Source organism: Planococcus citri, chromosome 5 (assembly GCF_950023065.1).
Source record: "Planococcus citri chromosome 5, ihPlaCitr1.1, whole genome shotgun sequence".
NCBI lineage: Eukaryota > Metazoa > Arthropoda > Insecta > Hemiptera > Pseudococcidae > Planococcus > Planococcus citri.
Genome location: NC_088681.1, coordinates 27,253,066 through 27,267,744, shown reverse-complemented (window position 1 = coordinate 27,267,744; position 14,679 = coordinate 27,253,066). Strand labels below are relative to the sequence as shown.

General features: G+C 32.6%; 3 protein-coding genes and 1 long non-coding RNA gene across 4 annotated transcripts; 2 read left to right on the top strand and 2 right to left on the bottom strand.

Moving 5' to 3' along the window:
- Window positions 1-1,999: 1,999 nt before the first annotated feature.
- LOC135847469 (trypsin Blo t 3-like) lies at window positions 2,000-5,901 on the top strand. The gene is made up of 5 exons (XM_065367003.1): window positions 2,000-2,134; window positions 2,671-2,907; window positions 3,458-3,687; window positions 4,061-4,121; window positions 4,246-5,901. Exons 2-5 carry the CDS (start codon window positions 2,739-2,741, stop codon window positions 4,365-4,367), a joined length of 582 nt encoding a protein of 193 aa, XP_065223075.1. The 5' UTR covers window positions 2,000-2,134; window positions 2,671-2,738; the 3' UTR covers window positions 4,368-5,901.
- Window positions 5,902-6,659: 758 nt separating this feature from the next.
- Window positions 6,660-9,891, bottom strand: LOC135849278 (uncharacterized). The gene is made up of 2 exons (XM_065369643.1): window positions 9,536-9,891; window positions 6,660-8,666 (listed from the first exon to the last, which is right to left on the bottom strand). Exons 1-2 carry the CDS (start codon window positions 9,633-9,635, stop codon window positions 7,078-7,080), a joined length of 1,689 nt encoding a protein of 562 aa, XP_065225715.1. The 5' UTR covers window positions 9,636-9,891; the 3' UTR covers window positions 6,660-7,077.
- Window positions 9,892-10,305: 414 nt separating this feature from the next.
- On the bottom strand, window positions 10,306-11,146 carry pen-2 (presenilin enhancer). Its single transcript, XM_065369644.1, has 2 exons — window positions 10,983-11,146; window positions 10,306-10,916 (listed from the first exon to the last, which is right to left on the bottom strand). The coding sequence occupies exon 2, from the start codon at window positions 10,905-10,907 to the stop codon at window positions 10,602-10,604; it is 306 nt and encodes a 101-aa protein (XP_065225716.1). The 5' UTR covers window positions 10,908-10,916; window positions 10,983-11,146; the 3' UTR covers window positions 10,306-10,601.
- Window positions 11,147-11,961: 815 nt separating this feature from the next.
- Window positions 11,962-13,343, top strand: LOC135849281 (uncharacterized). The gene is made up of 2 exons (XR_010559511.1): window positions 11,962-12,896; window positions 12,980-13,343. It is a non-coding gene; the product is annotated as an uncharacterized LOC135849281 (long non-coding RNA).
- The last annotated feature ends 1,336 nt before the right edge of the window (window positions 13,344-14,679 follow it).

Below are 14,679 nucleotides of genomic sequence, written 5' to 3'. Positions count from 1 at the left end.
TTCAGCAATGACTATGATATAGGGTAATATGCCTTCACCCTCTAGGTGGACATTCCCATAAAGATTACCTAGATAGGAGAATCGTCGTAACGTGTGAACTACGTGTACATAATTTTATTATGTACACGAATATCACCTGCCTCTTACCAATACACCCGTTTTATGTCAATTATGCATAGAAGGGGTGAGAGGAGATCTTCTGGAATCGTGGCTACTCGCATCGAGGTTTTCGCCACGATCCTCACTTGGTTTTTGCAGTCGACCTTGGTAGGAACCTCGTCAAAAGTATGTGGTCAGGGAGTAATTTGTATACGAAGACAGGCATCGGCCTAAGTAGTATTATTTTATTATTTTACCCACCTCGCATGTGGACTAGATTAAATTAAAGTCTAATCGTAATCGTCGGTTGATAATTATAATGGTATTAATCCGACGATTATACCTAATTTTGCGGTCTACTCGAGATGTACCTAGGCATTGAGAGGGATGCGTGTGTTACGTGAGTCTCTTCATAAGTAAAGCAGCCACCGACAGCCACTATTATTGGGGTAGGCTAAGGGAAAGAGGTGGTGAGACGGTCAGCAGTGTTAGGTAAGTAGGTACTTACATGGTGGTGTCTCCACTATATTAATTATAGCTTTATCATAATTAATAGAAGAAGTCATTCGTCGTAAGGGATGGAACAAGGATTCCTCACTTACGCACTTATAAAATATATCATTACAAACCACATAATCGGCATGAGTCTATGACAAAGATCATGGACTCACTCATATTGGAGGGGACATGGGTAATAGGATAATTAATTATATTAATTATAATAGGATCGATGTCTCTAATACAATAATAAAAGTTAGCACAGAAATAGATAGGAATTGTGTTCGTTTCTGTTTATTTCAACATTCTGTGTAGTTAAGGTAGTTAGACCATATTCCTATGCTCGGAGAGCTAGCCTGGTATAGGACAATATTAACCCCCTTAGGTAATCATTCTGATCTTTCTCGCGATAGTAGTCTAGCCCAGAATTATTACTATTAATGGTCACTCTATTTAATACTATAACAACTTTCTCACTTTTATCAAAAAATAAACGAATTTCATTTTTTTTTTGCTATGTGTGAATTTCATCAACTTTTTTATGAAATACCTACCTACGTCAGAAAGAGGTCAAAATAAGAAAACTGATAAATTTACACTTTTTTTGATGTTTGGAATAGAAAATTGGATTTTTTCGAATTTTTATTTTTTCGTGATGAGTTTATTCCATCGACAGAAATGGGGTTTCAACTTTTTCAACGGATACGTAAAAACAGGGGTCAAATGGGTCAACTTCTGCAATCAAAGCTTTTTTTATGTTTTAAATCAAAAAATCGTATTTTTTCGCAAACTTTAAATTTTTTAAAATCGACATTACGAGATAATGCCATTCCAATTTTTCAAAATGTTTTTTTTTGCATGAAAAGTTGTCCACAGTATATTTTTTCAGAATTTTTGAGTGCCGGAACAATCTGAAACTTTCATTTTGGTTGGTATTGCGGTTATCGAGTAATCCACTGCTGAAATGGATTTCCACAGGAAAATTTGTTAAAAAACGCCTACTCTCCCCCCTTTCTACTTCTTGGTCGAATGAGCGTGGAATGACCCAACTGATAACTGATAAGTTACAATGAAATATATAGATCTGCAAAAAGTACTTCACTCTGATCAATGAAATTTCATAGGTACCTATAATCAAGTTTCTCAATTTTCACTCTTTGGTATAAATATTATTCTATGTAGATGCCAACAGCTGAAGGCTTATTCATCAACAGACAATTTCCTGCGACAGATATTCTTCATACACTACAAAGAAGCACAGGAACGGTTATTTCAAAGTGTCCTAAATGCGGTGAGATTTCAAAGTTACCTAGACTTTTTTCACGTTTATTTTCATTTTACCAACAATAATCAACTAATCATGCTATTTTTCAGATTGTAGAACAAATACTCGAAAAAAGAGAATTGCTGGAGGAATAGAAGCCGAAGAAAACGAATTTCCTTGGGTGGCAGCCTTAAGAATATTCGGCGTTGTAAGTTGCGGAGCTACAGTTATCACTAAGCAGCACTTATTAACTGCTGCACACTGCGTGGATGGGTAAGGAAATATGTTCACGATGTTAGTCACAGGGTTGGGTGAAATCACCAAAAATAACTCAGGTTTAGCTGCACCGAACCACGATTTGAAGAGTACAGAATTCGATCCACTGTTAAATACCAATATAAACTGCAAAAAATGACAGAATTTTTGCAAAATTTAAGGAAGTTCAGTGAAAATTGCTAAAAATCTTTAAATTGGCATAAAAATACTTTGAAAAACATTCAATTCATTTTATAGGTATCATCAAAAAAAAAATGATGAAATCATTTCAAAATTTTAAAAAACTTGTCAAAACTTGCATAAAATAGGTACCTAGCAACCTATCTTAAACTCTATAAAAGATCGATTCGCCACTGAGTTTGGTCGTAATCTTTCCTCTTTTCCCCCCAAGATCCACCTTAAAAGGTAGGTATACTCATACATATAATATACTTATACCCAACAACTGCAAATCTGAGATCGTTAATATTTCATAATGTGTGTGTATTTACGAGTTCATTAGTGATATAAAACCGAATTCTTTACGTTTACAGGATCGTCGAAAAAGGTGACACCGGAGTTGAAGCATTATTGGGTGGATATTATAAAGAAATAACATTAAATGACTTACTCGAACACAAAAAAAATAGTATGGTTAAGAATCATAGAGATAATTATACACCCGGGATTTAATATGTCATCTTTTGATAACGACATCGCAATTTTGAAATTAGAGCGCACTTTATCATTCAATACCCCGAAAATTCAACCAGCATGCCTACCAAGTTCTGGTAAGAAACCATGTTATAGTTTTTTATCGCTTAGTTGAAATTTTGATCAGCAGTAATTTTAGCTGTATCAACACACTTGTAGTAATTGGTCGAAGTGAGGTCTCGGACACCACTTGCACAAGGGAGGTCTATGTGTATTCGGGTAGAGCGGTACTGTTACCATCCAAATTAGCCTCAGACGAAAAGTCGAAAACGTGATCCTTGACAATTTTAACTTTAAAATTATTTGGAGTGAAGAAGTAATCAAAATATTCTATTTTGATAATTTAAATAATTTTTGGGACGTACTCGATAAATTTTCATTTTTTTAAATTTCGAAAATCAAAAATTGATCGATTTCTTCTCGCAAAGTGCTTTTATGGTCATTTCACCGTTCAAAAAATATTAAATACGAACCAACATTATTTTGATTGCTTGGATCGTGACGTACTCGTACCTATGTACCTTTACCTACTTACCTACCCAATTACCTTCTGTATATTTTATTGCATGCATTGTGTACAACATGTGTAGATAGGTAATCTGTAATAACAACGTGTCTCAAATGTAGAAAATCAAAATTACGCCGGTTACTTTGGCACCGTTACTGGATGGGGTTCCAATGACGAATGGACGTCCGCGTCCCTGTCCGCAACTAACAAGATACGGAAAGTGGAAGTTCCTATCATTCCGACTGATCATTGTAGGATGAATTATATTTATGGAAACTCGTTGTATTCAGTAACTGATAACATGATGTGCGCTGGAAACTTGTATTTTGGAGGACAAGATGCCTGTAGGGTAAGACCCTTCACATAATCAGACTATAATGTTGATTCCTCACTTGAAAAGAATCAGAATTCAGAAATATATTTTACCCATCGTTTATTATAAGAGAGAAAGAAACCAAATAAATCGCTTGAAAAGGCAAAAGTTACTCAAAAATTGGTCAATTTAAAAAAAAAAAAAAACATTAGTAGGTAGGTATCACAATTTTAATTATTTTTTGAAAAAAATTTCGAACGTTGTTTAAAAATGATGAGGTGGGTGTTTTTCTGGTTCATTAAAAATATTAAATTGTCAGAGGCAAATATAGTTAGTTACAAAATTTTGAAAACAAGATTTCACGAAAATTGAAGGCATTTAATGAATAACTCATTTAAATTCGTTACAGGGTGACAGTGGCGGACCTTTACAAATCAATGTTGATGGACTTGGAACCATGAAAGTTGTCGGTAAGAATAAATGTCACATTTATTTTAATTAGAAGTCATCAAATTATACATATACTACATCACCACAAGTGTTTATAATTTTCAAACTCCACTGGGGACCATTTTGTTTTTGTTTTTGTTGCAGGGATTGTTTCTTGGGGTCGTGGCTGTGGTCAACCAAATTACCCTGGCGTTTACACTCGAATTGATAGATATATACGTTGGATACATGATAACATAGGAGAAAAATGTTTATGTGAAATTTGAAAATCATTAGGTAGGTATTAGAAAATGGGCATGTATTTTGTTCCCATGCATATGCAGTTTTCCTTATATGATTAAGTACTTAGACTTACCCACGTATCGTTATTTTAAAATGTTGGAGCAAATTTATGTAAAACGATCTTACGTAGGTAGTATGGTAGTGATAATTGATTTTTATCATTTTTAATTCAAGTTGTTGCAAGCAAAACACTAATTTTTTGGGTTTTTTGCTTGATTTTTTCACGAAAGGAGTGACTCCTTCAATTCGTAATCTGAGCTTAAAATTTTCCAAATAAAAGAAGTTTTATGTAAGAAGGGACTTTAAAATGAAAAAAACCTAATAAACAATTTTTTCAATTTTGATGAATTTTGAGATCGAAATGTTGGTGCGTTTTTTTTCTTTCGCAAAAACATGCAATCAAAGTGTGAACGTGGAGAGAAAAAAATTTTGAGAGGAGACTCACACAAATGGGGTCTTCTCTTTTCTTCCCATAAAGTGTTTAATGAATGAGAATTTATCAGATTGGGAAAAAATGTGGAGCAAGAAAATAAAAAACGGCGATTTTAAAAATTTTGGGATAAATTTTTACATTTTTTGTAAAATGCAAACTCAAGGAGGTATTCAAGTTGATTTTTTAAAAATGTTTTTTAACAAGACGAAGGCAAATTAATAAAGTAGGTACCTACCTTCAATACACCTCTAGCAAATAATTTAAATAACTAAAATTCATTTTTCGATTTTTTGCGCATTTTAAAAAATTCCAATTTGGATTAAAAATGAAAAAAAAAATTGAAATTTTATAAAATTGGGCTAATAAAATCTGAAATTTGATTTATACCGTTGAAGTTTAGTTTGTACTTTAGTTTTGACCTATCGAGTTGATTGATGATGGTTTCGGACAATTCTAGAGCTTCCAATAGATTTTAATTTTTTTTTCAAGAATGATCACTAAAGGAAATTTTGAATTCCTCAAAAAATTCTCCAAAAAGGAATCATACACCGAAGTACCTAGTTACCGTATATCAAATGTTTATTCACTTGGAATTTTATACAAGTTCGTGCCTATTTAGATACTTGAAGAAACTCAATTCAAAGACCATTCATCTGAAAAGGAATTTCAACCGGAGGAAGTTTTTTTTTTAACGTAGAGTTTACCATCTCATACTCTTTTCTTTTACAAAATTAAGAGAATTAATTGACATTTTGAATAATCATAAGAATTCAAAATTTTCAAGAGCTTTCATCCTTACTTGGACCTGTTCTCTTTTCTTTTTCAAAATTAACATCCTAAAAAATATCTTTCGAATTCTAAAATTTTAAAAATCCAAAAAATAAACTCCTTGTATTAAAAAAAAAAAAAAAAACATCTCTGTGTAAGTACATTCCTCCGGTTGAAATTCCTTTTCAGATAAAGGTTCGAACTTGTATAAAATTCCAAGCGAGTAAACATTTGATGTCTACTTCGTAAGTACCTACTTCGAAAATAGTTGTACTATTTATATCTAAATTTATTCACATAAGCTTGAAATATTGATATCTATCTAAAAAATAAATTTAATTTCAAACGACCTTTTTTATTCGTAAACATCAAATCATCGAAATGTCAAAGCTGACCACAGTCGTTTGAATATTAACCACCGTACAGACCTGCATCAATTTGGGCAATTCCTGCAAGTGAAGTTTAATCAAGAGCCCTATATCAGTTAGACAGTAAAGATGAGAAGGGTCTTAATTGTATCGTAATCCACTTACCTAATTGAAATGAGCATGGTGTCGGAGCAAAGCGAAATTTCCAATTTAACATTCGTGCCACTTTTCTAGTACCTACCTATAATACCTACTGCGTGAAAAATATACGAGATTTCGCAGCACTTCTAACTCAATACTGTATATTCCAATCCAAATGGTACTTAAAAAGTTTTTCGTTTTTCGGTACACTATAGGTAGGTTGTATGGTGTAAGTAGTGTATTTCAAAAACCTTATTGCAAGATACATATAACTCGAGTACTTGGCTAAAAGTTGTGTGCACTGATCGAAGAAGCAATGAAAGATGTACATATTTACAAAACATCTTTTGAGAATTCTTTTCGTTTACTATTACGTTTATAATTTATGCCGGTGTTGAAAACGTTCGACATTCGAGTCATTTCATTTATTACTCGGCTGAAATCGACTATAGAAACTTAAACTTGTCGATATAAAATCAAAAGTTTTGTAAACATTTATTATCGGTGATAAAAAAATCGATATTTTTCACTGAATTGTAAAATGAACTATAAAATACGAAACGTCATTGTTATAGAAGTTTTTTTTTATTCGTCTTTTAAACAAATGCATCGAGCTTCAAAAATAGATCAACTCTGAAAGCTCGTAAAAATTAAATACAAATTACAAATAAAGTCACGCGTAATAAATTAAAGTCATCGAAAATAAATTAAATTTAAAAAAAAAATCGAAAATTAATCGAATAATATTAAAAATAGAAATAGTTCTATTTGTACTGGAAACGATCAGTAACCAAATTGAATAGAAATAAGTAGATACTTATAAGCAATGCGATAAATCTAGAATTAAATAATTAATTTTATCTCAAAATATGTCTACGTTTTAAAACCACTAAAATAGGCCGCCAATTAATCAGCCGCATCTATCAAATAAATCCCTAATAATAAATACTACCTATAGCGTGACATGTCAAAAGAAATCTAAACCTACTCTATTTCGTCAAAATTCGTGGAATACACGACGGTATTCAACGTAGAGCTCTCGGTTTTATGTTTCGCAGATTCATCCGACTCTTGATTATTTTTATCGTTCGATGGCGCAGATTCAGTGGCTGATGGTAATTCTTCGGTAAAATATGTCACATCCGGTTTAACAGTTTTCCTCGCGAGTTGGTCGTATTTTCCATCGAAACTTTTCTCTTCGCAACGATACAAGTTGTATTCTTTGCCATTGACGGCGACTGTTTCCTCAGTGCATTTGTTTCCCTTGCTATCGGTAAAAGTACGAACTGTCGGCTCCATCGTAGCGGATTCGGTTATAAAACGATCGTTCAATTTGGAATCGTTGACAGACGTTCGATTATTTTCCAACCTTGTAATCAAATCTTTCGGAGAAATGGTAGACAATATATCAGCTTCGACATCGACTTTTTCGTTAGCGTTAGAATCCAATTTACTCGAATCATCTGTACCATTCTCAACTGTCCCGGCGATAGATTGATTTACTTCGATGGAGCTTTGAAATGTTTCATTGGTCAATGCTGGTAATACTTTATCGGAATCGAAAACTACTTCGGTTTGGGGAATCTTATGGGTGGCGTTGAATTCAGTTGTTGTAATCACTCGGTGCACCTTGTTGGTTTGTTCTTGGGTAATCGAAGACGTGGTATAGTTACTAGGAGACGGGGTCGATGGCTGGATAACTGGATATTCATCAGAATTTTCGCTCGTCTCGTCGATATTTTGTTCGGTATGAGATTCGATGCTGGTAGACGGAATCTGTTTTGTTTTAATTAAATAGCTGTCGATTAATTTCATAATTTGTCTATTCAATTCGTCTCGACCGTATTCTGTAAGTTGACCTAAGCTTGAAGGATTGTTCTCGAAGACCGGTTTCAATATAATTTTCTTCTCAGTATCAGGCTTAACGTTCGAAGGGATTTTAGTAGGATTATTCGAAGAAACCACATTAGGATTCAACACGTTCGAAGGAATAATATCACCGTAAAAATTATTAGGCAAAGAATTTTCGTAGATCGGATGCAGGATCAGCCTATCAGAACCAACGTAGCTGGAATCGGGTTTCATAATTGTAGGCACAGCGTTTTGCGAGATAGGTTGATAAATAATTTTTTCCAACGGGCTGCGGATAGGATCTTGATTAAACAACGGTGAATTTTGCAAACCGGAATCATACGCCGAAGGAAATTGGTTCATAATAGGGTAATAAGATCCAAAGTCGTTGAGCTGATAACGAGAGTCCATCGGTGCGCTGTACAATACAGGATACGGCGGAATCATCGGAAAATAATTCGGGTCGTAAGACGGTTCTTGGTGAACAGGAATATAGACGACTTCTGTTTCTGGTTTTGACACCGTCGTAGGCTTCGAAGTTGTTGTAGTTGTTGTTGTTGTTGGCGCAGATGTGCTTGGGGTGTCATTTCGAGCTTGGTGAGGAACTTCGTCGTCAAATATACTGCCAAATATTCTTCCTTGACCATTTACAGATGCGGACGGCGATGATGCTTCTGGAATATCATTGTTGAATAAACTACCGAATAATTTCCCAGCGTAATCTAAAATATGATAGAAATAAAAGCAAATGTTAGCGAATTCGAATTTCAAATAAAAATCAACGAATAGGTAATCTAAAAGACACTAAATTCGAACGAATAATGCGCTTCAAATGAAATTCAATCATATTGCACGAAGCTATAATCTCAATACCTAGGTAGCTAGGTAGTAGGTACTTTTCAAAAAACAGACAAACCTATTTAGAAAGAATTTTTCTAGTTTTAAAAGAATTCAAATTATTCTAACTGAAATTTCAACCCCTGCATACATTTTAATTTATGATTAAAAATCGAAAGTCGTGGCTTCTCAACTAATATACAGCTTCATAATTTCATAACATTGTAATAATATAATCATAAAGTAAAACTGACGTTGTCAGTTTATGCTTTGGTATATTCTTGTACAGTTCATTATTACAAGAAAATTTCCAACTAAATTCAGCATTTTTAGTCAAATTATAAATTACTCGTAATATCTGTCAGTCCTTTGAAATATTTCACATAAAAATTTAACATAGTTAATTGGAACGATTTTCACTCATTTAATTACCTAGTTTCACAGCTTGTAGCTACTAGCTATGCTACACTAATCAATTACACGAGAATAAATTTAAAATCGAGAAGTGCTTCGAGGATTTACTTTTTTACACAATTTTCTCTTTATTCTTTCACAAGCACATTTTATTTAAAATAAAAAGAAAATTTCAAATGAATTTAACGAGTTTTCAACTTTACTGCTTTCATGTAACTCATTTCTTTTCAACGTCGCACACAAAACAATCATTTCATTAAATTGAAAGAAAAAAATTGACCCGAAGGGTTTTTTACAATAATATTACGAATTGGTAATATATTTCAAAAAAATGACTTACCTTCATTCGAAGGAACATTTGCACCAAATACTAAGCTTGCAGATACTCCAAGAACAACAAAAAAACCGAAAATGTTATCCATTTTACACCATAAACACATTAAACGTCGTTTACCAAAAGCAAGTAGACAAATGACTGGCGATATTCGATCAGATCAGATTTTAAAATACAAAATTCACAAAGAATCGAGTTTAATCGTGAATGTAATCGACATTCTAGTGACTTCGCTAATGACAAAAGATTTGCTCGAAGGAAATTACGTTCGTAGTTGGACTGGGCATTTAGTCCAAATCCAGTCGATACTTGATTTACGATAAAGAATGCATAAAATTAAACTTAGCATGAACTTGATCGTAAATTGAAACCACATCACGTACTCCTATATTATCTATAACGAAGATTTCAATACATTCGACTGCTTTTGTTTTTGTTTTTTTTTTTTATTAGAGCAGAGAGATCTCGAAAGTATTTCCAAAAAGTTGTTTTGTTACGATAAGTGTAATCTATTTACATTCATATGTACTAGACTGAAAAAACTCTCCAGACGAAAATCTCATTTACGATGAAGAGATTAAATAATTTCCAACGTAAATCACTGGATAAACAAGATCGAAGAAATTCAACACACTTACTCAATAACTCGCTATTTTTAAACAACCTTTCGTTCACTAGAAATTAGATTCTGAATTCATTCTACGTTCAATAAGCTTGAAAACGACTTGACGTTAATTCTCTTCTCGATTAACTGCGACCAAATAACAATGCAAACATTTATGTAAAAATGGAAATATTTATTCAACGATATAAAACAAAAATACGTAATAAATAATATATAGAAGCATGTTAAACATTTTTACAATACCATTACGAATCCAAATTGCAATATTTTGGTAGCAGTATTCGATTGTAAAAATTCGAAATTATATAATTAGAATTGATCACATGATAATATGTACAATAAACTGAATTAACAAGAGACAGTCATTATATCAGACCAACTTCTGACACATTAGTGAATAGTAATCAAAAGGAGAAAATTTAGTATACGAGTGAATTACCTTTCAAGTTACGCGGATCCCGTAGGAATAATAAACGAAATATTTTCACCGAATTCTCCCCATTTAGAACGATTCATCTGAAATTGAATTACCCAGCAAATGATAGCTATCAGCCAGATAACTGCACCTATGCCAGATCTTCTCCGAAGCGTTTGAATTTCTTTCTGTTCAGCGAATTCGGGTTTGAAGTTGGCTTCTTCTTTGAACCAAACGTAGTTAATGGCCCATAAAACGGGTAAGCAGAAAAATCCTAAATAGTAGTAATATCGACAGATTCTCAGCTTTTCTGGGTTATTGAGATGCGTTTTATCCATCTTGGCTGCCTGCAATTAAATGATAACTTGAGCATAAAATAAGTACAGAAAAGGGATATAAATACTGATACATACTTCGGAATACTAAATATCACGTTTGTAATCAATTATTTTCACTTTCAACTCATGCTTTTGTATAAATTTTTCATACAAAATTTCAAAAGTTCGAACTTTTCAATTTATCTAATTAATAAAAAATCCACTTCCCCAGTAGAGAAGATTGATTAATTTTTTGACTTTTCAAAGGATGTACGACGTGATAGACGCGATCCGTTTCGTCACAGAAAAACAGAGTAGCCTCGCTGCGATTGGCTCTCTTTGGTAGGTATTGAAATAGGTGCTATTTTTTTTTTTTTTTTAAATAATCTCATGGTTCCAGAGTTGGCGCGATTCCTCGGTTCGTCAGAATCGGATTCCTGAATTACGATTCCCATACCTGAGAGAATCGGGATTCTCCACTCTCGATTCTTTCACAGAGTGAATCCGGTTCTGAATCCGATTCTTTAGCGGTTCTCGATTCCCTCCGATTCCGATTCCCAAATACTAATTTTTTTCAACTTCAGGACTTGACAAATGAATTTTAAATGAAATCAGTAATTTCCCCAACTAGGTATATGATCATTTTTCATGTTCTATTCTTTCGTTTGTGGCTGTGAGTAGGGAATTGCAGAGAATCGCGAGGGCGCGATTCTCCATTAAAGAGAATCCGATTCTTGCATTGCGCGATTCTTTCACTGCATAGAATCACTGATTTGCAATATTATCACACAACAGCCAATCTTTAAAAAAATGTCACCAGTCTCAAACTACAAAATGCAAATGCATCACTAAAAGCCATTAAAAACAGTGCATTTTACTGTTTCAACACGTGAATAATACCTGCAAGGAATCGCAGGGAATCGAGAAGGTGCGATTCTCTATAAAAGGGAATCGGATTCCTGCGTTTTCCGATTCTTTCGACTTGAAGAACCGCGATTCGAATCCGATTCGAATCGTGAGAATCGGATTCTTTCTCGATTCTTTCGCGCGATTCGAATCGCGCCAACTCTGCATGGTTCATATCATTTGATTTTGAATGTCAGTATTTTTGAAAAGATCTAAAATTGAGATATTTTTCAACTTAAATTTTCAACAACGACGATTCAAATTTAATTAATTGAAAAAATAAATGGTGCTACAACGTATTTTTTTTTAGTAAAAAATGAGAAAAAAATGAAAAATTGATTAGCTGAGTGTGTTTTAGTGCTTGATGCCCTTGACTAGCAGAGAAAAATCTGGCCAATGGCCATCCAGGCCATCCAGTGTTATGCTTTATCAATTTTCACTATTTCTACATTATGATGTGATGGAGTTTCAATTTTCTATATTTTCAGCAATTTTTAATTCGGATTCTTGATAATTAATGAATCTGTTTCAAGCAATTGGTTGCTATTATTATAACCTGTGTAGTGTGTACTTTATGGGATGTTATTTCTCATTCATTGTTGGTGATGATTGTGATGAATATTGAATAATAATAATACTGTTGATTTCGATCATAGACAATTTTTACTTTTTTTGAGTGCTTTGCTTTTCAATTTGAATAAATTGAAAAAAAACTGATACCTGTGTATATTGTACTGTACAAGTGTACATAAATAATACAGTTGATTGATAGCAGACTGATTCTCATATTTTTACATTTTCAACAATTGTGTACTCAATGGGATGTAATTTGTGTTTTATTGTGCCGTGATAAACTGCTTCTTGAGTGACTTTCCTTTTTGAATTTATTTTCAAAAGAAAAAAAAAGTGATACTTGAACTTTTAAGCACTTATTTACACTTCCTAATGTGAATATTAAATAAAGTTGGTTGGTTCCAGTTGTTCATTTCATTTACCTGTAACCTGTGTATATTGTACTGCTGTGCATAATAAATAATACAGCAGTTGATTGATAGCAGACTGATTATCATTTTGAACTTTTTCAACAATCTTTGAATTTCTTAGGTACACATGGACTGATTCAGTTATATGTTGTTGGCTTAATATTTTTATTACATTTTCTCATTTTCTTTTTATGTACATTTCAGATTCAAGCACTCAGCACTGATTATTATCAACAGCAGGCTACAGATTTTGTATTGATCTGTCAGGTCTATTCTACAGAAGGTCGTGTGGGTCGTGTGAATACATAATATTTGCACGTAAAAATTTTTTCGAGTGGCCGTGTTTTTAAACACGTAAATTATTTTCTTGAATAAATGGTCGTGTAGATTTTTTTGCACGTAAAACTCTACTGGTCGTGCATTGCACGTTAAAACATTTTTCATATCTTTTGAATTAAATTCAGCGTACATTGGTCGTGTATTATCATACACGTAAAATAGAATTTGATTTATTTATTACAGTTTTGGTAATACGTTTAGTCATTTGAATAAATAAATTTGAAGTGAAGTTTTCATTTTTTATTTTTGCAACATTCTTGATATAGAATTTCCACTGCTCCAGTAAATAAATTACTCATATTTTCACATTCAATTCAGATTTTTTGCAGCATATAGAAGAGCACTACTCCTTATTCACATAAAATTGAATTCAATTCATTCATTGCTGGTGTTGTAATAGATTTGAATTGAGAAATTTGAAGTGTTGATTTCATTTTTGCAAGGTTAATCTCAACTATAATCTCAACACTATGGAACTTGAAAATGAAATTTTGAATGATTACATTAGTGGTGATACAATAAATAAATTTTTTGAAATCATCAATAAGCAAGGGTTTTCTGTGCATTTTAATGATGTTTATCTCATGGGTATATGGGATTCACATGTATGGAATTATGTTGAAAAGTTTACTGATAAACGAAAGAAATTTTTACAAATATTACCTGATGGACCAATGTCTAATATGGATGATGTGAGACATTGGGTATTATTTGAATTTGGAAAAAAAAATATCATGTATGTGTATGATAGTTTAAATCGTAATTCTATAACTGAGAATCAGATGAAATTTTTGAAACTAAGTACAAATATTAAAAATCCTCAGTTTGTGTATAGAAAAGTTCAACAACAAACAAATGGGAAAGACTGTGGTGTATTTGCATTAGCTTTTGCAACCAGTCGATTATATGGAAGAGATGTGACCCAATTATCTTATTCAATAAGTGATATGCGACATCATTTGCTTGATTTACTTAGAAGAGAAATGATCATTGAATTTACTTATGGCAATTTAAATGAGAATGTTAATTTGAGAACTGAGAATGCAAGTAATTGTAATTTTAATATTAGTTCTGATTCACCATTACATGACAAAGGTATAAATCAGCCTAATATTAATTATTCTGCAATTTATGATGATGGTATTAGTGAAAATATTTATATCCAGAATGATCTATCTAATGATGAAAATATGGAGAAATATATCACTACTGTAGAAGAAATTACAATGTATGATTGTGAAACTGAACAGACAATAACAAATTTTAGTGAAGTTGCTTTAGCTAATGTTGTTCAACTTGAGCATTCATATTATAATAGTAGTGAAGATGATGTGATACTAATGGATCATTCTTATTGCACTTTTGGCCAAAAAAGAATAAAACTGGATAATTCTTCCCATAATATTACTCCAACTTTTGATCATAGTAACTTTTCAGATAAAATGCCAGCCCATCATTGTGGAATCCTTAATTATGAATGTAATTTCTGTTCTGCACTACATTTCAAAGGAGAATTACCCTGGGATGGTAAATATACTCAATGTTGTCAGAAAGGTAGAGTAAAA

What these genes read in the sequence shown, in the direction of transcription:
- LOC135847469 (XM_065367003.1), top strand. Translation starts at nt 2,739, where the DNA reads ATGACTTACTCGAACACAAAAAAAATAGTATGGTTAAGAATCATAGAG. An exon ending in AGCATGCCTACCAAGTTCTG is followed by an intron (nt 2,908 to 3,457) that starts GTAAGAAACCAT and finishes TCTCAAATGTAG; the next exon opens with AAAATCAAAATTACGCCGGT. An exon ending in GAGGACAAGATGCCTGTAGG is followed by an intron (nt 3,688 to 4,060) that starts GTAAGACCCTTC and finishes AATTCGTTACAG; the next exon opens with GGTGACAGTGGCGGACCTTT.
- LOC135849278 (XM_065369643.1), bottom strand. Translation starts at nt 9,635, where the DNA reads ATGTGTTTATGGTGTAAAATGGATAACATTTTCGGTTTTTTTGTTGTT. An exon ending in AAATGTTCCTTCGAATGAAG is followed by an intron (nt 8,667 to 9,535) that starts GTAAGTCATTTT and finishes ATCATATTTTAG; the next exon opens with ATTACGCTGGGAAATTATTC.
- pen-2 (XM_065369644.1), bottom strand. Translation starts at nt 10,907, where the DNA reads ATGGATAAAACGCATCTCAATAACCCAGAAAAGCTGAGAATCTGTCGA.